This window comes from Patagioenas fasciata, chromosome 15, assembly GCF_037038585.1.
Source record: "Patagioenas fasciata isolate bPatFas1 chromosome 15, bPatFas1.hap1, whole genome shotgun sequence".
NCBI classification, from domain to species: domain Eukaryota; kingdom Metazoa; phylum Chordata; class Aves; order Columbiformes; family Columbidae; genus Patagioenas; species Patagioenas fasciata.
In genome coordinates, this window is record NC_092534.1 from 576685 (window position 1) to 599874 (window position 23190).

Here is a 23190-nt window from a genome sequence, read left to right on the forward strand (position 1 = left end):
TAAATAGTTGCTTTGCTTAGTTCTTTTCTCCACTAGTGTGAAAAAGTCTGATTTTTGCTTTAAAAGAAAAAAATAGAAATATTTAATTTTCATGCTTCTGGAGTTAAAATATAAATTTGTTCGTTCAACTTCAAAGCATCTTTAAAGCAATTCACATAATTAAAAATACTTTTCCTAACAAGGGTACACATATATCCTTTGACATAAAAATGAAGGTTTTAATAAATAAACAAGTTCCTTAAGTTTCTAAGTGATGGTGGTGAAGTTGAAAGCATCGTGGCCAACAGGTGCCAGGTATTGTGTAAGTTGCAGTACGCACAGGCACTGTTACAGCACATACAGGCATTGCTGTTACACCAGTTGAGCTTTACAGTTAGAACATACTGAAAATGTAGCATTTTCTGTGCTTTCATGCTGTTTTCTCGTGGCCAAATTGTGTTTCATTTTTGTATTCCGTTCCCATGTAGCTTACTGAGTATGGCAGTGTGCAAATGGGTGATGGAAGCTGAAAGTTCTGTTGATATGATCGTGTTAGAAAAAGGTCTTAATATGAGATTCACTCGTGAGACTAATGCAAAATTCATTAAAGAAAAAAAAAAAGATTAGGGTTTCATCCTAAATTTAAATACAAATTATTTTCCAGACAAAAGTAATGAAATTTAATATCTAATACCGATTTCTCCTATTAAATATTAAATGAACATTTTAATAAAAAGTAAAACAATTCTCTGTGTCTTTCTCTTGCCCAAAATGCTCTGGAATTGGGTAGTCATATTAACTGATGAACATGAAGGTGACTAAAAATACAGGTCATACATCAACGAGATTAATACAGTTCTTCTAAAACATTCATGCTTGGTTATCCTTTTCTCATAGGACCGTGTGAAACTAATTCTGTCCCTAGTGCAGCCCTTGGGCTGAGTTCTTCTGATTCCTTTCCTCTGTTCTGTACCTATCAAAATAAATATCTTAATTAAGAGCACAGGTAAAATCTCTTTCAGCTTTCAGAGCATCCTCCTTAGTTCTCCCAAGTTTTTTGTGCATGTTCAGGAATGTGCTGCTGACACTGAGGCTGTGAAAGGCACTGGTGCCACAGCAGCGATGGAACCGCTGGCAAACCGTGTTGGAAAACACTGCATCCGAGTCCCACCGCTCTGGAACAGGATCTTCACATAGCAGAGTAGGACGTCACCTCTGTAACAGTCCAGATGTATTTACCAAGTCATTCCTCCCTTTTCTCTCCACAAATGAAAGGTGTCAAGTCTTATTTTCAAAGGTTGGCCTCCGTTGTTTTCCACATTGAAGACTGGGATCGAAACCGCTCTTGAATGCTGGTCTGGCAGTTCCAATCAGCTTGAATTGGGGCTGAAAAGTGTTTGGACTTAGGCAGCTTTACTAACTGTTATTTTGTGCCTAGCAGAGTGTTTCAGCTGAAGACAAAGATTCCCTTGAATTTCTTGATAGCTGTCGAGGGTTTCGATTGCGGGGTGACAGTCAAACCCTGGCAGATGTATTGATAACCTCCTCCCCCACCCCGCTTCCCACTTCAGCCCCTCCCTCTCCCCCTCCCCACTCAGCACAGGCGATCGGGAGGGAAAGAGGACACAGAGAAGAGAGTTGGGAAAATTAACAATGTTTTACTAATGCTACTGATAAAATAGAGAAAATAATACAAAATATACAAAACCAATACTGAAAGTCCCAGCAACTGCAGAACTGGCACCCGAAGTCCTGGACTGGACTCTGCAGCCAACCGGAGCTGGATTCAGTCTGTCACTGGCCTCAGTTCGCAGGGACGACTCGCAAGGTCCTCTCCTTATGTCGCCATAAGGAAAAGGGACGAGATCCTCGTGATCTCCCACTTTTATATGGAGTATTCACATGAATGGGATGTTATACACAGTTGGTCAGTTTCTTGGTCACCAGTTTCTCGTTGCCCCTCTCCTGAGATGTCCATCCGTGCTTATCAATAAGTTTGCATTCTATTGCTAGGTTTACCAAACATGTGTCTGGTTCTCCAGGAAAATGCAGCTAACATGAAGGCTTTAGCTGACAGGCAAAATTGACTAAAAGAGAAACTTGTTTTTTAACAAAACCAGGACAATAGGTCAGGATGTCCCAGTTCCCCTCCAGAGTCATGACTGGCTGTCAAGAGAATCAAAATAATGGGTTTACTGAGTAATTTGAGATTTCTTTTTTTCTGTTTTTCCATTGGAAATGATTTTGTTCATAACAATGAAGAATTTTTCATTTTATTAGCATGTTTGTAAAAAAGTTTGTATTTATCAAAGTTCTTTAATTATGACATATAAATAGGTTGATTTAACCAAGTGGACAGAGAAAAGTTGAAACTGAGAATTCTGAAAGAGTAAAGAAACTTAAAGTATCTTAGAGAAACTTTTTATTGACCAGTACACTTAAAACAGTGGTGGGGAAATTTGTGTGGAAATTCTGCTTGATTTGTTTGCTGGTGTGTTTCCTGTACGTAGCAGTGAAACCTCTGTCTAGTTACCACGGGTTCTTGTGCACAGCCGGCTGGGAGCGTGGTGGGTGCTGGGAGGTCTTTGGATGCCTCTGGCAATTCCTGTCTCTTGTCCCATGTCCCATGCTTTGGGTCTAGAATGGTATTTTGTTTTCAAAGAGAAAGTGGGTGGATTTGTACAACTCTCCAGCCATGAATAATGATGTGTGTTTAAAATCATCCGAAGATTTGTTTTGGGCCGTTTCTTTGCATTGTTAGCGTAAGTTTGTTGTACGTAAGGTAAAAATACGTTTCATTTGCTTTGTCATGCTGATTTCGTGTTTGTCAGAGTGACATCAGCCGTTTTCCTGTGTTACACCGAGGGAGAGACAAACTCTTCATAGTTTGCATTGCACATAAGCTCAAAATGAACAATTACTGAAGATTTGCTGACATGTCAGACCTGATATTGCTGAGGATTCACCATGAAACAGAACAAACAAAAAACTGAAAACCATCGGGGTGTTTGTACATCTTAGAAAGACCTGTGGTCAGATTGCTGCCTGGAAAACATTGTTCCCGATTGGTTCGTTCTTCCCTTTGTGGCTGCAGATCACTAATGAACTTGTAAACATATCTAATTAGGGAGAACACAACTTCAACTTTCTTTGCGCTTTCAGCCTTTGATAATTTTGTACTCTCTTTAGGAGTAATTTTAGTGGTGGACTTAAACTTGCATTTCATCAGAGTCAAATTGTAGGTTATGCTCATGATGTACAAAATTGTATTATGAGAGAGCTCCATTAAAGACTCAATAAATGACATTGAATTTTCAGCTTTCTGGCATAGACCGTTCCTGTCAGAGCTGGCAGCGAGGAGCCCAGCTCCTCTGCTGGAATAACAGGCCTCTGATACACTGAAACCTGTATCACGGTATATTAACCCCCTGTTGTTCTGCAGAAACACTCATTCTACCGGAATAACGGCCACAAACCAGTTAAAACCAAAACCCTTCCCAGCTCTCTAAGGCTTTCCTCAGAAAAACCTGTACAAGAACCATTGCTAGGAGTCAGAATTTTGCTGCATTAGGAATTGCTCAGTTTTTCAAGTAAAGCTCCATAGAAACGTGCAGTTTGTCTTTTATTGAGCTTGTGCCTTTTCCTAAAGCTCAGAGACTTGACTTTTCCTGTGATAGGTGGACTGTTTTATTTCTGTGCCTGACAGCTGGATCTCTGGGCGTTCGGTGTGTGAGGCTGGGAGCCGTGGTTCCTGACCTGGAAGGTGCGTCCGCTGGTCCCGTGAAGTCAAGATGTGAATCGCTTTGTTCAAATAAATACACTCAGTAGATCAGAGTTGAGGGTTTCTTTCTGAGTATGAGATATTCATGGGATCTGACATGTGTCTGAAAGGTTAAGCTTAATGTTTTTTAAATGCCTGACAAATTATGCAGCTCTTCTGAAAAGTGAAATTGCTTCAAACATTTGAAACAATATCTACAAAAGGTAATTTTGGATATTAAGCCAAGCTTTCAGCATGCTGGAGAGTTCCCCTTTGTGAATTTTCATGCCTTCTTTCTTGTTGAACCAGTGTCATCCTGAGGCCTCAGAAGCATTCTGCTGATGGGTTCTACTCAAACTGCCTTCGAGATTTTTACCTTCAGTCTCCTCAATTACATTTCAAAGCGCTTGAATGACTTTAAGGTATATTGAGTCTTTCTGAGGGAAAAAGAACAAATTTATGGCATGTATCATCGTGGTTGGGTAGGTGGCTTTTTAAGTGCTTTTAAACATTTGACCTTGCAAAAGGTAGCTTTCAGTCTTAAAAATATGGAGATATAAGTTAATCTCCCTTACATTTATTTTTTGCTAAGAATTTTAGTAACTTAGCAACTTATCTGCTATCAGATAGTTAAAGTGTCTAAATATTGGAGGATTTTCAAATGTGAGAATATGACTTTGTTCATGGTGCAAGTACACGAGGTTCGGGTTTTTGTTACAAAACCCATCACATAAAAAGCTTTCCAGTCAGGGGGGTTCCCAAAATCACTCGAATCCTGACCAGAAAGTCTCAGCGTCTTTGTAGAATTGGCTCTCAGTTTAGTGTAACGGGTACCAATATACTGTAATGAATTTCTTTCCTGTGTTCTGGATTGAGATCCTGCAGTGCAAATTTTGATGATACAGCAATTTTGGTCACATCTGCATGAATTGCTACTCGTTCTTTAACACAAGCTGATTGTGTGGAAAGGCTGTGACAGCCACAGAGCAACTTGGCTACCTGCTTAAAAACCCCAGTCTGACTATGAAGAATTGTTTGGTTGTCAGGTTTTTTTCTGATGCTTCTAAAAATCATTTGGATTTGTTCTTTTATTACTTTTGATCTCCAAGTGGTTCTACATACTAAACTGAAAAGCCTTTCACTGTATTAACAGTATGTGCTCTTGCCTGTTAATGACGTTCTAAGACAAGAATAAGAAGAAACCTTTCTTTAAGAAATAAACTCTGAAATATCCAATAAGTTAGCTGAAAACTTCCCTGAGCACCATTTCATTGACCTACGTGACCCATTTTATTGGAAAGCAATGAAGATAAATGTTATGTTCTTTGACAGGGTTCTGTAAAGACATGGATTTTTTTTTCCTGTATATTAAAATGCCTACAAACATAATTATAAAATAATAGCACTGGTTTGCTTAGATTTAATGTTTTCTTATAGGAGAGAATTGAAAAATAGCCTTTTGTGAAGCAAACAATCAATCTTTGGCCCTTGTTAGCATTGAATGAACAGTGCAAGTTTCTCTCTTCTGTTTGTATCTCCCCTGTCAGTCAATTATTTACTAACAGCTGCTCTGTTAACGTCCTTGCATTCGGCACAAGAATTCCTTCCGGGCGTGAATGGGATCAGTGAGGCTTTTGGAAACGGTTGGGTTTTTTCTGTTCTGATGTGAAGGCCTCGGCATGCCCTGCGGCCTCGCTGCTGGGTGGAGCTGTGTTGGAAACCAGGGCTGCAGTGGGCGAGCTGCGCAGCGCTCCAGTTAAACTCTGGCTGAGATGCAGGGAGATGCAGCTGCATCCGGCCAGTGCTAAAGGGTAGACTTCTTTTGTGGATCTTAAAAGAATATGTCTTATTTAATAAGGTCGTGAAATATGCTTTTCTGTATGTGTATATTTATTTTCTCAGGAACAATTTCTGTTAAAAAAAAATAAATTGTTCACTTCCAAGGGTGTGCAATGTGCAGTTTAAGTTATCAAGTGCAATAGTAACACAAGTGAGCTGGTAGGAACTTTTTTTGTGTGCAACTCTTGTGATATAACACACAGTTCTCTGAATGCTGCGTATAGTATCTCCTTGACAAACTAGTCCTGGCTGAGTAAGGTGAGCAGGTTTCTGAGGCCAGAACGGTGCACCCGTGGATCCGCGCACCCTTCGTCTGTGATGCAGCTGCTGATATGCACGCTGGCCAGCTTTTAACATTTTTTTTCCAAACAAACGTATTTCTGAATCACTGCTGTTTATATTCAGTTACTGGTAAATAACCGTGCTAAGTGTTCAGCCCTCTCTTTTGCAAGTCCTACAAGGAAAAAACTGTGGTATTTATGGTGAACCATGACTATTTCTTGTCTTACCTCTTGTATTTTAACTGCTACAGGTAACTGTTATCAAAGCAAGATTTCAGGAAGAGGTTGTATCTTTAGTTATATCGAATCACATACCTGGGGAAAACATGGCCAAAGTTCCTCAGGTTAAACACGTGCTGTGGTTTGTGTTGCACCTTTGGCAGCACTGTCAATGTAAGTGGTCGATCTGTTGCTCGACTCTTGCTTCTGTATCCCAGGGCACCTGCCCCACGCTTGTGACGGGACAGAAGTTTCTGTGTCCATGGTGCAAACTGGTTTGGGAACCTGGTTTGGCTAAAAAATTGTTTTTGAGGTGTTTTCATTCAGATCACTTTCCTGATCGGACTGACAGTCCTGACACAGCGCAGATGGCAGGGAAGGGATATAAAGAGCAGCAGTGTTTTGGGATCACTGCTGAAGATTTCCGTGGTGTAAAACCCTGGGCACACAAACACCAAGGTGCGTCTGAAGGATGGCAGCAATTGCTCAGTCTGCTACCTGTGCTAATCTGGTGGGATCTGGAGGAAAAAAGGCAGCTCAGGGACAGTGAGATACGGCAGACGGATGTCTGTGGAATAGTGGAACCACAGGTGGACGTGGCCTCGAGCAGCCGCTCCCAGGAGGAGCCACTGGTGCCCAGAAGGGGTGGGAAGTCTTTTTATCATCGTGGTCCAAACATGGCACATGGGGATAACAACCAGAAAACTGGGATGAGCAAGAAAAGAAACATTGCTGTTATGCTTTTGTGGTTCCACAGTCATTAATACATAGTGGATCCGTACACTGTCCGGTCAGCTGAGCTGACCAGTTGGTTTGGACTAGGGATGGAACCACAATTGCACTGTGTAGCTGAAACATCAAATGTGCCGGTCTGTGTTTGTGTTGCATCTGTACAGGTTATGGGAGGACAGTTACTACCTGGTCTGGAGTAAAGCCTGCCAGGTAAAAATTAGTCTGTCTACATTGTTTTTTGAAAAAAATTAAATCATCAAAGTGATTGGCACTAGAGAAGTAACTTCACGTGCCATAAAATATTATTTTGAACTCATGATTTTTAGTATCCAATAATAGTATTACAGGTTCTCTTGGAGGCGGGCTCTGGAACGTTTGTGGGAAGTTGTCTCCGATAGTAACTGTGTTTCTGTACGTCATTGCTTATGTTGGATTATCCTTAGGAACGTTGGTTGTACATTCAGAGTATTTGGCGTTGGCTCAGGAGGATAATACCGGTAAAGGGATAATGAGTTGCAATTCAGAGTAGCTGTCTCGGTGCAGCAGATGAGCTGAAACCATCCTCCAGGTGTGAAATGAGAAGTTAAAAGGATCCAGGGAAAGAAATAATGGTGGTGGTGGTTGGAAATTTGTTTCGATCTTTTGTCCTGGACTTTGGCTTTTGCTGCGAGGATACTCGGGAAGATGCAGCAGCTGGAGACTTGCTCATTTTATCCCTCTTTTTAACATCTATTTTATCCCTTTTATTAACGCTAACTAAGCTCATTATCCTGTGTATCTGATTTGACTTTTGCTGTTCATTTTCCCTGGCCAGACACAGGACTGGCCAGAGGAGAGTTTTGCCCATCTTAGTGCTCTTTTGTGTGTCAGGGTTCATCTCAGTAAATGCTGGCAGTGCTGTACACGCCTGACAAAGGCTGTGATACATCACAAGCATTAATATATAGTTAGCATCTAAGTGCACAGTTCCTCATCTAGTTTGAGTTGAAAGCAACAACTTCTTTTCTTCTTGTTGGTTTCAATGAATTGTGACTTTTGCTTACCTTATGTAGCTACAGTCAAACAAAAATAAACCCCAAACAAAAATCCATACCACAAAATGAAAAAGAAAACCAACCCAAACCAAACCCTGTTCTTAAATGTATCTGTCACTCTGCCTTGAACCAGATTGCTTTCTTCGGCAAAACTTCTATTTTGTATTCCTGACATTTCCATCTGCAGGAAAGCTATGACCAAGCCTTTCATGGCTGTAGCAATAGATTTGTCAGAACTCTCTGCCATTTGGGGTTTTGCTGTTTTTCACTTCTAGAAAAACAAAGTTATTAATATTGAATAGGGTACCTGCTCTTTTTTTTTTGAAGACCTTTGGCATTGTTTCTGTTGGGGAAAAACGCAGAAGAATGTAGAGTTTTGAAAAAGGGCATTGTCTCATGGAAAAAATACACCCGTGCTTCACTGAGAGCAGAAGGGAGCAGCGTGCAGTCCTGTCCAGAGCTCCCTGGGAAACACATTGGTTTGCATTTTGTGATGACTGGAGGAAAAAAACGCCTGTACCTGACAAGGCATCGTTCATTCAGATGTGGCTCGTGCAAAACTTTCATGAATTTTAGCTGCAAGTTATATGAAAAAAGAGAGTTCCACTAAAATGCTCTAAAAAAAACCCTTATTAACTTTTTATTGTTGCAAGTTCTTAAAAGTCTGTTTCTGTAAAAGCATGTCCTTCTGAGACAGATCGTATGGTTGATATGCATGGGGAAACATTCCTGGCACGTTTTCGGTGACCAGCTCAGCCCCTTGCTGTGGCACATGGGGTGAACTGACCTTGGCCGTTCCTCTGGGAATGGCTCTAAAATGTGGTGCTCGTCTGGCCAAGGGAAACTCAGGGCATTCGCACTTTGATTTTCTGCTTTAAACATATTGTCATGGGGAAAAACAACTGTAAAGATGATTGAAGGCCCAATAGGGAAAAGTAATGCTTAAGCTTCAGTGTAGAATAAGTAAAGGAAGATGTGACGACATAAAATGTAACTGAAAATATACAATTATAAGGAGACTTCTTTATTGGTTTTGGCAGACCTTGATGCAGGAAAAACTAGAGGAACTTAATATAGTTATTCAGAAGTAATATCCTATCACTACTTTTGGTTTACTGTATGGTAATACGTTTTTGCTTTGACAAGTAAAAGTATTGAAGTAACTTTATTACTAATAAAAGTGATTTCCACAAGTAGCGTACCTGCCAGTTTGTCCTTTTGATGATACATAGCAAGTGATTTGCTGTTCTACTTGCTGTTAAATTTTCTTCTTATTATTTAACTTTGCTAGGGACGCTTACACATTTTTATAATACGTGCAGTGTTTTGAGAGCACTGTTGAATTTACATATTAATCGAGTCTGCAAGAAGAAATCTATTTCAAGGGCATCCAAAGGGAGAGAAAACAGTAAGATATCCCGTCAGACAGTTTGGGTGTTGTTCTGTTAGAGACAGGCGTTGACAAAGCGGTTTGCGTGTTTGAAATCATGTTTGATAAGTTTTGCATCCATTCTTAAATTTGTATTTTGCTTTTGATAACCAATCAACCAACTGTCAGTGCTATGGTTTTGCGCCATGTGTTTGCAGCTGGTAGCGTCCTGCACCGTCTTGGGTGAGAAACACAGGGAAGTTTTACCACCAGCCCAGGTTCTCTTTAATTAACTGAGATCTGCTAATGAAGTTCTTAAATATTGCACCACTCACTTCGGATTGCAATGAATGGTTAAGCCAATGTGGAGAATAATTTATCCAAAGTTAATGACATTGTTATTACTTTATCTAGTGAAGATTTTGTTTGGTGCATAAATGTTTGTAATTTATGAATCAAGACTACTTGCTAAGTGGCACCTACTGGCATTAGTTTAACACAGGAGTTCATATGGCTTTAGATGTCTTGAAGTCAAAGAACCTTTTTCATCAAGACTGAGATGTGAATACATAGCGTCATTACTGGATAGCGTGGAAGTCCGAATGTTGTGACTTTTATCAGGAGGAGCCAGAAAAGAGGATCAGTATGAGGCGGGGAATTTAGTTTTTCTGATGGGATTAAGTGCAACAGAAATGCTTGACAAGAACAAACCCAAAACCAATAAATTAAAGCTGCTTTAGTAGTCAAATTGCGCACAGTAGGAAAAGTCTGCACAAGACTCCCTGAACCCACAGTGACTGGTGTTCAGTTCCCATTCCGCTTCCCGAGGTCTCCTGGCAGGAGCTCTTGGCTGCGCTCAGGCCCTTCCCTCTTCCGGAGCCTGGGCCAAACTGCTCTGGTTTGGCTGGGGGGCGAGTGCACCCGCCACACCTTGTCCTTTTGGAGCTCTTCCCTCTTAAGCTGTTGGCTTAGGCTTTAGTTCTGTGTAAGAAGAATTCAAGAGCTCAATATGATCTTTAACCTTGATTTGAATTTTATTGTTCCTTGTTTTCTTGGCAGGGAACCAACTTAGACATAGTTTGCTCTGTATTAATAAAAACAAATTGGTCTACTTTTCATCCTTGTCATTCATCCAGGCCTGTTCACCGTCATAAACATCCTGCATCAGTTGGTACTTTCTTGATGCTCTGACTCAAAACCAGAGAGCTCATCCACAGCCAGACTCTGTGTCCAAGGAGGCCACAGTGACTCGTTCCACAGCCTCACTGTGCTATTGATGCTCCTTTGACCCCTCACAGATTTGCCTGCCATGAGTGGACTTCTATCTCCAAGAGTGCAGAATATATTACACATGGCTAATTGACAAGCTGTAATGCAATTTTGTGCGTTTTGTGTAATCCCCAGTTCAAAATATTGTGATTAGTTTGTAACTGTTGAGTGCTGTGTTCATCAAGGAGTTAAACAAAAGCTAGTAGGTGTTTTATTAGAATCACTTTCTGTAGGATCTCCTGTGATAGGAATGAAGTTGGACACAGAGGTGTATTTTGTCCTATTGAATTCAATACTGAAACCTACATTGTATGAGTCAAAATTGTTATAACAGTTTCCGTTCTTAAGGTTCAGTTCAAGCTAATGCATTTCAATGAGATGCACTACTTGGCGAGTATGGTAAAATACAAAATATAAATAAATTTGAAATACTTGTAAGAAATGACATAGTGTGTTTGTTTTTTCTTTCTCAGTTCAGTGTACAGTTACCTCTTGGCTCTGTTTTTCAGGTGGCTGAGATGCACGGGGAGCTGATTGAATTCAATGAGAGGCTGCACCGTGCTCTGATGGCCAAAGAAGCTCTGGTGTCCCAGATGAGACAAGAACTGATTGATTTGAGAGGGCCGGTATGTGTTTGTTTGTTGCAATGTAGAGTACCGCTCTGGAATAAGCTCAAAACCATTACTCATGATGAAATAAGATATATATTATCTTATAAGAAATACCAGCTAACAACACATATGTCAAGAACAACTTACTTGGTATTTTTCATAGTGTTTGATTCTCTTTAGCAGAATTAAATGTAAAATAGATATATTCAGACAGTGAAATTGTTTTCTACCAACTACTGCTTCACTTTAGATTTTTTGTGTTAAAAGGCTGGGTTGAAACTTGAAAATGAACAGGGAAGAAATGGAAGGAGCCAGGCGTGTTCCCGCTCGTTGTCCATCTTCTGTGGGAGGTGTATATTGATGGGTTTTGTTCGTATGATGGCATGATATTGCTCCTGACTTTTTTGTTTGCACTGGAAGCATTTGTAGCTGTTTTGTCGTAACATTTATGTGAAGGGGCTGATGACAGTTCTGTGTATTAGTGAAACAGGATTTCACCTGTAATTTTCAGCCTTTTAGATGGAAATAGTCACGTCATTGTGTTTAGAAATGACAAATGATAAATCACGTGTAGTTTCTTACTCGGAGATTTTGGACTCTGTGTCCCTGTTCGGAGATTTCAGTTTTAACTTTGTGTCTCCATATCCTAATCCAGTAGTTAGATACTGATATTATGTTTTAATGTATGAGATAGCAGGAGGAACTTTTTAAGTGGAAGAACTTGGGGCAGAACTTGTGCAGGAACCACAGAGGCCTGTGAAACACAAAGTATGGCTTTTCAAGGGGATGGGGGAGCACAGGGGTGTGATGTCTGCATCGCTGGTTTGCGCCACAATGAGCGGCACTTCAGTTGCCATCTCAGAATCAGTAACCGGTCTGTTTCAACGCAGACGTGCAAGCCCTGAACTCATTCACGTCTCATTCTTTTTCTTGTGGCTGCAGTCCACACTCGATTTTTTAGGTTTTTCTGAAAAACTTCTCCTGAAGTTAATTAAAATAACTGAATGGATCTGGTCCTTTTTTTCTCTGGCAGGAGTGGCTGAGTTGTGGCTGAGCCATATCCCTCTTCTCTTGGGAAGGCAAAATTCAGTTTTGTCCTGTGTGCTGGGAGGCCAAGAGCTGGTCTGTCACAACATCTGGAAGGACATAGTCCCTTAGAAGGGTTCTGTTGCTTTGCAATAAATGAATATATATTGCTTTACAAAAATAATATATATTGAAGTTTCTCAGGCAGCAAATATTGTGAAAAATAGTGATATGCATGCAAAATACATTATAGAGATACACTGAACCAATATTTAACTAACGTAGAAGCTGTCTCTGCAAGTTCACAACTTTTAGCTGTTTTTCTTCATGAAAACACACTGTTCTGTGTTATGCTTTACATTTTATGGTATATAAAGGTGAGGAGAGATCCTTTAATGTTTAACTACCTTTAAAGTATGGTAAAAAGCTACTACTGTTTCAGTTCGAAATGCTCTTTCAGTCTCGTTTTCTGCCAGCTGTGTTCTTTGGATTCTGCAGGTGTTAGTCCGGCTTTGCCGTCTTTATGAACCTCGGTAGCTATTTAATGTTTCGTAAGAACGCAGCTAAAATAAAATGCTCACGTCTTTCTCTTGATGGTATGTTGGTTGCAAAAGAAAGTGATCGCTAGGTTTTATGTGCTTCATCTCTTCCCATAAATTGTTCATACACACAATGTACTTTGTTTTAGCATCATTTGCTCATAAAGACCCAATAGTGGATGCTTTTTTCCTGGGTTTTTTATGCTTTGCAAAATTACACACTTTTACAAACCACAATTTCTTTACAAAACTGCAGCAAATTCTAACAAGAAGAACGTGCAAGGGTGGTATGTTCATAACCCTGTTGCACAGTTGTTTGTTTTTCTTTTAGGGTTTCTCAAGAATAGTTTTTATTGGCATTTAAGGAATTGAATGTTGAATTGTAATTTCCTTATAATATTATGCTCTCTTAATAGAAAGCGTAATAACCCATGTGTGTGAATTATTTCTGTTTTGTAAATGTAGGTCCCTGGAGATTTGAGTCAAACGTCTGAAGACCAGAGTTTGTCAGATTTTGAAATGTAAGTTTCATAATACACATATTTTTCTCTTGATACTGTCTTTAAGGGAAAGAAGAATAAACGAACAGGTTCAATAATTTAATTTTCCTGTATTTTACCCAATGACTGAATTCTGAGCTGTGGTGTTCCATGGCTGAGGAGTTTGAAGAGCTGCATGGTCCGTGCCCTGGTGTAGTTTTTAGTAATGTTGAATGCCAGAAGTTTAGATTTCCAAGCATTCTCTTGGAGTGCTCTTTCAGTGCACCAGGTCTTGGCATTCTAACAAAGCACCCAGAAGTACCTGTTTGCTGTTGCTTTGGGTGTGACAGATGACAGATGTTCATAATGTGATGGACTTTCTCGTTTTTACAGAGTAAATCTGAATCAGCTCACACAAATAGTACTACAGAAAACCCTCAGAGAGCCCAGCTGGTCATCCCAGGCCATTCTAAAGTATTGTGATTCAGAGCCTTGCCTGTATTAGTCAGACTGATGAATCGAGCGTTTGGTGGCTGAGGGGTAAAAATGTAGCTTGTGTCTTGGAATCGTAGACATTTGGAGATGAATTACAAAGAGCAGATGAAAATGGCTTCTCCATAATTGTGCAGTGCTCTTCTCTTATTTAATGAACTCACTGTTTTGCTGACTTTTGTGGACAAAAATGTTGAATTCGTTGAAATGAATAGTTTTGTATAATCAAATCTTGTCACATACGTGCTGTAAAAACCAACCCAACACAAGACAACAACAAAAAAACCCAAACCAAAACCAACCAACCAAAAACCAAACAAACCACAACCAACCACCACCAAGAAAAAAACCCAAACCAAAACACCTGCAGAGGGAATTGTTGCAGTGCTCTTTTTCTGCTATGTTAATTTTAGGGAACAATTTAGATACAGCAGGTTTAAAGGTTTAAACAGAAGAACAATTCTTCTGATACTCCATTGGAAATGTTAAGTTGCTTCGTTGATCACTTTGATCATTATCTAAACCACTGGAGGTAGCTGCTTTGCGATTCTTATACGTAAATATGATTCTGTATTTTACGTTCTACTCTCTCCTCCTCAGATCAAATCGTGCTCTTATTAATGTTTGGATTCCCTCAGTCTTCCTGCGTGGAAAAGCTGCCAATGCGTTCCATGTTTATCAGGTGAGTGATACATCTTAACATGGGTTCTATGGAAAAGTTTCTGACTGAAATGGCACATGTCAATAATTTAAAGATCTCAGTACAATTTCATTAAAAATTAGTTAATGAACAGCAGCAGTAATTTCATATATATATTCATCCGTAGGGTTGTGTTGATTATCCAAATAGTTTATTTTAAGAGTTGGCTTTTATGGAACCTCAGGTTCCAGTATAAGTTGGGGAATGATCTATTAGTGAGCAGTGTAGGGGAAAGGGACCTGGGGGTCCTGGGGACAGCAGGGTGACCATGAGCCAGCACTGGGCCCTTGTGACCAGGAAGGCCAATGGTACCTGGGGTGGGTTAGAAGGGGGTGGTCAGTAGGTCAGAGGGGTTCTCCTGCCCCTCTGCTCTGCCCTGGGGAGACCACACCTGGAATATTGTGTCCAGTTGTGGCCCCTCAGTTCCAGAAGGACAGGGAACTGCTGCAGAGAGTCCAGCGCAGCCACCAAGATGCTGAAGGGAGTGGAGCATCTGCCGTGTGAGGAAAGGCTGAGGGAGCTGGGGCTCTGGAGCTGGAGAAGAGGAGACTGAGGGGGGACTCATTCCTGGGGATCAATATGGAAAGGGGCAGTGTCAGGAGGATGGAGCCAGGCTCTTCTCGGTGACAACCAGTGACAGGACAAGGGGCAATGGGTGCAAACTGGAACACAGGAGGTTCCACTGAAAGATGAGAAGAAACTTGTTCCTGGTGAGGGTGTCAGAGCCTGGCCCAGGCTGCCCAGGGAGGTTGTGGAGTCTCCTTCTGTGCAGACATTCAAACCCGCCTGGACACCTTCCTGTGGAACCTCAGCTGGGTGTTCCTGCTCCATGGGGGGATTGCACTGGATGGGCTTCCCAGGTCCCTTCCAACCCTGACATTCTGGGATTCTGTGATTTATTACTTGATATTGAATAATAAGGTAATAATACTGGTAGTAAGGTGACAGCATTGGCCAGACTGTACAGCAATTCAGTATTAATCACTGGTGCCTTCTTCAAAATGCATATACATGTTCTCTTTCAGTTTGGGGGATGTCAGTGAGCAGAAATGTTGCTGACATGGTTTACTGCAGTAGCTCACTCACAAACATTTGGAGTGGTGCAAGAAGCCTTTGCTCTGTGGCACTGGCTGTGTCCATCGTGTGTCCTGAACTGAGGCTTTGGTTCCAGTCTGCCTTGTAGTCGAAGCATTGACATCCTAGAATGTTTTTTGATTCCTGGATCCTCAGTTTCAGAACAGTTATACCCTCCGTGGATAGAATAGAAGGGCCAAGTTTAAATGCTGTCCTCTCCCAGGCTGTTTGTATTTCTTGATGTGTGGGTTATTAGCAGCTGCATGTTTTTCCCACTTTTGTATCAGCCACATGTACTTAGTTCTGAGCAAGATTTCAGAAGCTTTTAAACATTCCTCTCACTTTCAGTGGTGGTTTTTGTAGAGTTTTGAATCATTTATGAAGTGTTGGCAGATAGTTGAAAAATACAGCAAAGCACCCACCTTTTGGCCAGTAAAAGGCAATGAAAAATAAGACTTTAGCTAATGGAAAGAAAACCTGGCAATACTGAACAGTTAGTAATTTGTTCAAAAGCATTGAATAATCGCTCAAATTCAGGTGTGCAAATGTTTGTGGAAACCTAACGTATTGACAAGTGTGATTATTTTTGTCTTTCTGGCTCTCACACATTCCACCACTCTGCTGTCACCGGCTCCACATTCTCAAACCCAGACCCAGTCTTGCTAAAGCATCATTATCCCACCACACCGGAGCTCTGGTACCCTCATTATTTTTTGCCCCTGAGGGTGGTGAGAGCCTGGCCCAGGTTGGCCAGAGAGGTGGTGGATGAACCATCCCTGGAGACATCCCAGGCCAGGCTGGACGGGGCTCTGAGCACCCTGAGCTGGTGAAGATGTCCCTGTCATGGCAGGGGGGCACTGGGGAGCTGGGGAGGGCCCTTCAACACAAACTGTTCTATGATTCTATGATGACGTTGCAGTTTCGTGACCACTAGAGGAACTCTGGTTTCTCCTGCTTGTTTCCTAGGTTCTTGTTTTCTTCTTTTCGTCCTGCTTTGTCATTTCTTAGGTTCTCTTGCTCCTGTCACCATGCACCATTTGCTTTCCACCGCATCCACCATTTCCTCACCAGCCTGTAGGCAGAGCTGCTCCTGCCCTGCTCTGTCAGGTGGAGTTAGTGTCCGCCAGCAGTCCTGACCCTCAGAGGGAGTCCCGTGGTCTGTCAGCGGCACCTGCTGTGCAGCCACGTGTTGATGCTGACCCCCAGCCCCACACAAGCCCCATCCCTCCCTGCAGGGTCTGGAACACCAGTTGAGCCCCTGTGCACTTCGTCCTTGTCCCCAGGGCTGTGGAGTCAGCCTTGAATTGGTGGTTGTCTGTGTGGATGGATGAGCACCAAAGGGTAATTCAATATACTATTTAAAAAGCTTTTGGTTTTAAAAGTTCAGTCTTTCCTCAAGCATTTTTACATATAGACTGTTGATCAAGCAAAAGCTGGAATATAATGTACCCCATCATTTTTCTTCCTTTTTTTTTTTTTTCTTTTCCCTCCTGAAGTCACATAGAAATGTTGAGTTTCTGGCAGATAACTACAAAATAAGACAATTCCAGAAAATATTTGGTAGTGAATATTTGTGTTGGCAGCAGTACGACACCTGAGTTGCTACAGTTTTTAGTTACAGCTGCAGGACAGATTGAAATGAGGGCTCCCAGTGAATATCCCTTATATTTTCAAGTGCATTTCTGGCTATTTGGGTTTGGCACACTTATATGATGGTACTGTCTGTACAGCATGAATTTTGTGTCTTTTTGATGATACCTGGTGTTATGGTGTTATGTGAAAGGCAAGAGAGGGGGAATATGACCCAATACTGATACTAAGGAAAGCTCATTTGGATGCAGTGAACACAGTTCCATGTTTCTTTCATATTTATGTGAAGCGTTAATGTAATTTCTAATTATCAAATTGTGGGTATGCATTGTTGCGATGAGAGACTTATTGCAAAGAAAAGTGCTGTAAAATCTTTTCTGTGGAAACTGTGAATCAGAAGCAGAACCAGACCGTGTATCTCGGTGTTCACCAGTGAACGGTCTGTGCTCACACGGGTTTCCCTCATCTGGCTGCTTAGTAAAACCAGAAAAAGCCCAGTTGTTGCAACTGTTTGTGAATGAGCGGACATTTTACCTATAGGAGTCTCTTTAGGAAGAGGAGGTGCTGTGGTAGGTGAAGGAAGGGGAGGAAAACTGGTTCTTAAGTTCGATAGTAACATTGTTACTGTGTTGGGTTTAAAAACAATGCTGCCAGCTGGAAGGTTCCCGGTGGTTCAGTGGCCAGAAAACGCGTGAGAAGACGTGGAAGCCCCACACAAGCACGTATCTGTTTGCAAAAGGGACACGGAGGATTTGCGTGTATTGCAAATAGTTGGATTTTTATCAACAATTTTAATGTTATTATTCACTTTTTCAGTTGCAGCCTCTTTGGTTGGATGGGAAGAACCTTTTTTCAATTATTAAACGTGCTTTTGTATTTTGAGTTTTGTTAGTGTTGTTGCTATGGCGACATGGCCCAGAAACTATTTATTTATAAAGTTGCAATCTAATACTTTTTTAAAGTAATAAAGTGCTTTTCATTAAGGTATATTAGAACTAGATTTAAAAAAATTATTCTTCGAAGGAATTTAACTTATTTATAATTTTATTTGTAGCTTGAAATCAGACTTAATTACTAAAGGGTTCAGTACTTTTTATGCAATTTGACTGTACATGATTATATAATAGAAATGGCATCATGAAAGCCTGGGAAGTATGCAGAATTTGTATATACTCTAGATGTTCTGCACACGCTTTTTCCATGGGAAATAAACAGAGTTTCCCACTTCAAAAGAGGCTCAGGGCTTCATGCAGCAGCTGCAGGGGTGAGCAGAGTGTTGGGCTGAGGGTGCCACTCCCGTGACTTGAACAGAATGTGGGGTTTTAGGGTGCTTTTGCACACCATTGCTGTTTATCAGTGGCATGACATTGTAGAAAACATGTTGTGCTGGTACAGAGTGGGTTTTAATAGAGTTCGTCCATTACTCATCATCAATGGAAAACAAAGAACTTGTGATGGGAGGGTAGGTCTCTTGAAGAGGAAGAAGGAAGCAAAACATCATTCCAAGATTCTGGAAGACTGAAAATTCTAGATGGACAAAAAGATGATTTGGAGAATTTTATTAATGTCTACAATATATCCTCATAAAACTGAGCATCCATGATATGCGAAATTCTGTTTATTCTTATAACTTTTGAAAAAAGTACGGGTTCTTCTGAATACGCTCTGTTCATTATCTATTCACCATAGCAATTCATGGGACAACCATAATGTGAAGTTGGAGGCGTCTGTCCAGAAGAGCCGTGGAATGTCTTTGGTCAGACTCGTTTGTCTGTAACTACAGGACAGCACAGAGCATCATAGAATTCCTCTGAGCAACTTTGTCTTTTAATATGTAACAAAAGTGAGCAAAAATTACCTATAGAATTGACGTAAAACTTATATAATTCTTATTAAACTTTGATCTTGGTACCTGCTGAGATCTTTCCTGGTGGGAGGAGACATTCATGGTGTTCCTACCAGTTTGTGATCTCTGTAGCAGGAGCAGGGCTGGGAAGAGTATCTGTCTAGTAAATAACTTTCTTTTTGCCACTGCACATAAAAAAGGACATTTTCCTAGACAGACGTACACGCTGTAGCATAGAACCGTGGTGAAATACTTTCCATGATTGTCACATCTCCGATCACACTTGTAGTCATGTGCTTGCTGAATTATTCTGCATTTTAGAGCTATCGGGAAAGCATTAATTTATAGGACTTCAGAGTAGCCTCAGTAACAGCACTGTGCGTTTATCTTGTTAAATCGCTGCCAAAACATGTGCTCCTGATTACAGGGAATTTGATTCAATGTTGAAACAGCGGAACAGGGTATTTACTGGGCTACCAGTGTGCAATGAACAGGCAGGGGCTGGGACTGACAATTAGCATAAATGGCTGAGCTCATTTCTGAGTCCTCGTAGTCATAATAAACGTTGGTTTTGCTGCTTCATCATTTGTTTCTCCAATGGCAAAATATGAGCATGCATATATAACTCTTTGTATCAGCTACGTGAGAGATTGCTTGTTGTATACCAATGTAAAGGAAAGTGAGAATTCTCAGCAGCAATATTGCAGAATGTTGATATTTTTGAGATCATTACCAACATCTTTTGGAGACGAGATCTCTCTGAGTGCTTGAGTAACCAGAACTCGAGATGCGAAAATGAGTCGTCTTGTGTGGGTTAATTCTGAGAAAAAGGTGTCAAAGGAACTTTGTAGAAAGCTGAAGTGTGCAAATTGGACCAGGAAGGTATGAGACTTTGGTTTGGGGAAGCGTCCTTTTTAGATGTGCTAAAGACTGCTGGCTGCACCTAAAGCTGACCTGAAGTCAGCCTAAAGATGCTTGGCCAGCCTGAAATTTGATCTTATGCATAATACTATTGAGGTAAGATGTTGCTGCCAAATGAAGGCGATACAAAAGGACATGGAACTTGACCATTGCTTTTCCAAATGCAGTATTTTGAACATGGCCTGATTTCTTCTGCATTTACTGTTATTAGAAAGCTGAAGAGATTGCCCTCCTCTCCTGTCATGAGCCATCTTGTTCGCCTTTGCCGATTAAACATTGTGTATCTCTGGAGCATTTCACGTGACGGAGGGAGGAAGGCAACGTGGCGGTGGAGATTTGCTGTGTCACATTATTACTGATGCACTTCAGAATTTTTGTGCCTCTTCTGTCCCTTTTTGCTCATAAATTTGTGGTTTTTAGCAGAAAATAAATTGCTGTATAGGTATCACGTGCCTCGGAAATGACTGAAAGAGAGTGGAAAGAATTGCAGAGCCCTTCAAATAGCTTGGAAAAACATGAATATATCAGTTCCACAGTGTCTGATGTCTTTTCTTTGAGTAAGAAATGCTTCCTAAGAATATGAGAGTCAGGAGAAATCAGTCTGGGTGGCTGTGCCTCTTTGAAGTCCATGCCCATTTTGCATTTGTGCTTCTTAAAGCAGGCAGATGAATTAAAGGCAGGTTGGTGTGCGTGGGCCTGCCCTGGGCAGAGTGCGAGGAGACTCCGTCGGGAGCTTTGTTTTACTGCTTGCTTTTCATTTTGTTGTTTAAAGCTTAATGCAGATTTGTAATGCTGTTTTGAAGGGCGTTTCAAAGCATTTCTCTTTGCGTCACGTTAACATTTCAGTATGTTTCAGATGTTATGTTCCAAATCAGTACATCTTCCATCCTTAAAAACCCCAGATGTTATTCTGCAGTGAATATAGAAAGAGAAGTTTCCAACTCAGCATACTTGTCACATAGTTTCAACCATCAAATAGTTGCTTGAATTTCTTTTAAGGATTAAGGATTCTGGACAAGCTCAGAAATAAGGTTGTGGACTCTAAAAGCAAGCAACTTTTTATAATTAATCCTATTAGCTGTGGGAATTGTCATCAGCGCTCTGTGTCTGCAGAGCTCTCTGTGCTCGGGCAGTGGTGTTTGACCGCCAGCAGGGGCTGGGATGGGTCTCAAGAATTTAAAGACAAGGTCTAGAAAGAGCCAGGTTTTCTGCTCAGTGGCCAGGAGTGAGTTCAAGGGGCCGGTGGAGAGCGGCAGACAGAGCTGTGTGCGCAGCTTAGCACTGAAACTGCCCCAGAAATTAACAGAGCCAGAGACTCATAGCAGCCAGGTGTGGATGTTACAACTATTAAATGATGTAGAATTTTTAGTGAAAAAGCTGGTTAGAATGGGATGTGCAATTAAGTGCAATTATTAAGTTCAATTAAAAAATATTTTTTCACTTGTTTTCTGAAACATCACCATTTCGCAGTGATTGACAAACTTCCAGGTGACTGAAATAAATGTGACTGCAATAAATAAAGACCAAAAATAAATGTTGTGCTATAGGACTTTGAAAACTAAGCAGCCGTTCAGGACTTTGCTTGTCCTGTGAATAGTTCTCTGAGGACAAAGATCCCGACTGAGGGGAGGTGGCTGTGAGTCTGGGGGCTCCGCTTTGTCGTTACTGACTTGACCTGGTTAAGTGAAAAGATGGAGAGAACTGGTGTTTCTGGGTGGGTTACAAGATTGGTGTGGAAGGTAATGGTCCCTTGGGTTTCATTTGGTGCAGAGTAAAGGAGGGTCTGGGAGCTTCGGAGAGCTGGAGCTGGAGTGGTTTGCTGCAGGAATGAAAAAATATTGAAAAAACAACAGGTTTGGATTCATCAGGATTTGCATGCGTTTCTGGAGTAATGGGACTTTTGACAGGAGGGATGATGTGAAATGCAGGACGCAGTTACTGGCACTTGAAGATCGTAAAATTAGTGAACTGAAAGGTAGAGAAAGGGTTACATGTAAATAATGAAACTTTACTGTAAAAGGAACAAGAAGGCCCAAGATTGACTGGTGCATATGGAACTGTAAAAAAGGGAATGAGGAAAAAGTGAAGCTGGTTTAAAAAAAAGAACCACAAACAGCAACACCACCACCACCAAGCCTAAAAGGGACAGGTAAGATGATTTCCAGGTGTAATCAAGATTATTTAAAAACTTGGATATTGCTCAGAGGAAATGCATAACCCATTTCAAAAAAAGAGAGGAAAAACAAGAGAGGGCTGGCTGAGCAGCGCAATGAGGGAAGCTGTCAGAAGTAAACGAATGCATTTTTTTCAATTAAAGAATTTAAGTAATCTCCAACAAAAAATCAGGAAAATACACATTCTGGAAGAAGAAAAAAAAGGAGAGATACAGTGTTACAGGCCTCTTACACCTTCCGAAAGGCACAGAGCTCGTGGTCTTTCCTGTCCGTGTCAGGAAGGGGCACTCGCTGAAGGCAGCAGGACAGACGCTCGAGCTGTGGAAGCTCACAGGACATTAAACAGTAACAGAAAAATGCATATTTTGAAATCTCTGTTCACCGTGGAGTTGTTATGGGATATTCCCGTTCTGGGTTATTCCTTGTGTAGAGTTAGCAGACTGTCTCTTTTAAACGAGATACCAGTAGAAGATCTTATTGAACAAATAAAGAATCAGTCTCCACATGCAGTTCCCCAGGAATTCAAGGATGAAACAGCTGAAAACTGACTGATCAATACCTTCCAGCTCGGTACCAGAACATTTTAAAGTAGGTAGTTTGACACAATTTTTAGAAGGGTTTAAGGAGGTCTAAACCCAAGTTGTTAGGAATCATTTGGAAAGGGACAGAAAAACTGACAAGTATGATGGCACGTGTGGTCTCTGGCTGGGCTGCGTGCAGCTCCACTCCTCTCCAAAAAAATACCAATTACAACGGCAAAGAACTGGGTGAAAATGAAACTTTTTCATTTGAGGTGCACATTAGAAATACTCAGCCTGCAAGAAAGGCAACTGAGAAGGGGATAAAATAGCAACCTTTCCAATCATGAAAGACACAGGGAGATTTTGAACTGTTCTAAAGTGCAAATGGGCGCCTCCACTGAAACTACCAGCTTGCAGTTTTGAAACAAGTGCACGACAGTGGTTTTTTTCCACAACATAGAACTGGGCTGCATGACATCTTGCCACAGAGCTGTGAATACTGGAAGTTTACACGGGTCTAGAAAATAATTGAGCTAATTAAATTGAAGAGAGATCAATCCCAGCATAAAGACATGGGAGGTCCTGGTGCAGGATGAACTAAACACGATTGCCCTGCAGTGCTGTACTAAGAATGATTTAGATCTAGGATGGAAACCTCAGGTCTGATAAGGACATCTCGAGCGCGTTCTCCTGCTTTCAGACGCGCCTCCTCTGTACTTGCTCAGCTTCGTTTTG

General features: G+C 41.2%; 1 protein-coding gene across 9 annotated transcripts in view; it reads left to right on the forward strand.

Moving 5' to 3' along the window:
- Positions 1 to 23190, forward strand: part of SNX29 (sorting nexin 29) — a 134158-nt gene that overhangs the window by 45798 nt on the left and 65170 nt on the right. For 8 of the 9 annotated variants that reach the window (XR_011741504.1, XM_071815184.1, XM_071815186.1 and 5 more), the window contains exons 16-18: positions 10992 to 11108; positions 13124 to 13179; positions 14230 to 14311. Coding sequence is in view for 8 of the 9 variants with exons in the window: in XM_071815184.1 (XP_071671285.1) it covers positions 10992 to 11108; positions 13124 to 13179; positions 14230 to 14311 (255 nt within the window). In the remaining variant the exon portion in view is untranslated. Of the gene's footprint in view, positions 1 to 1050; positions 3926 to 10991; positions 11109 to 13123; positions 13180 to 14229; positions 14312 to 23190 lie in introns of those variants that run through there. The other variant, XM_071815191.1, reaches the window with a different exon arrangement.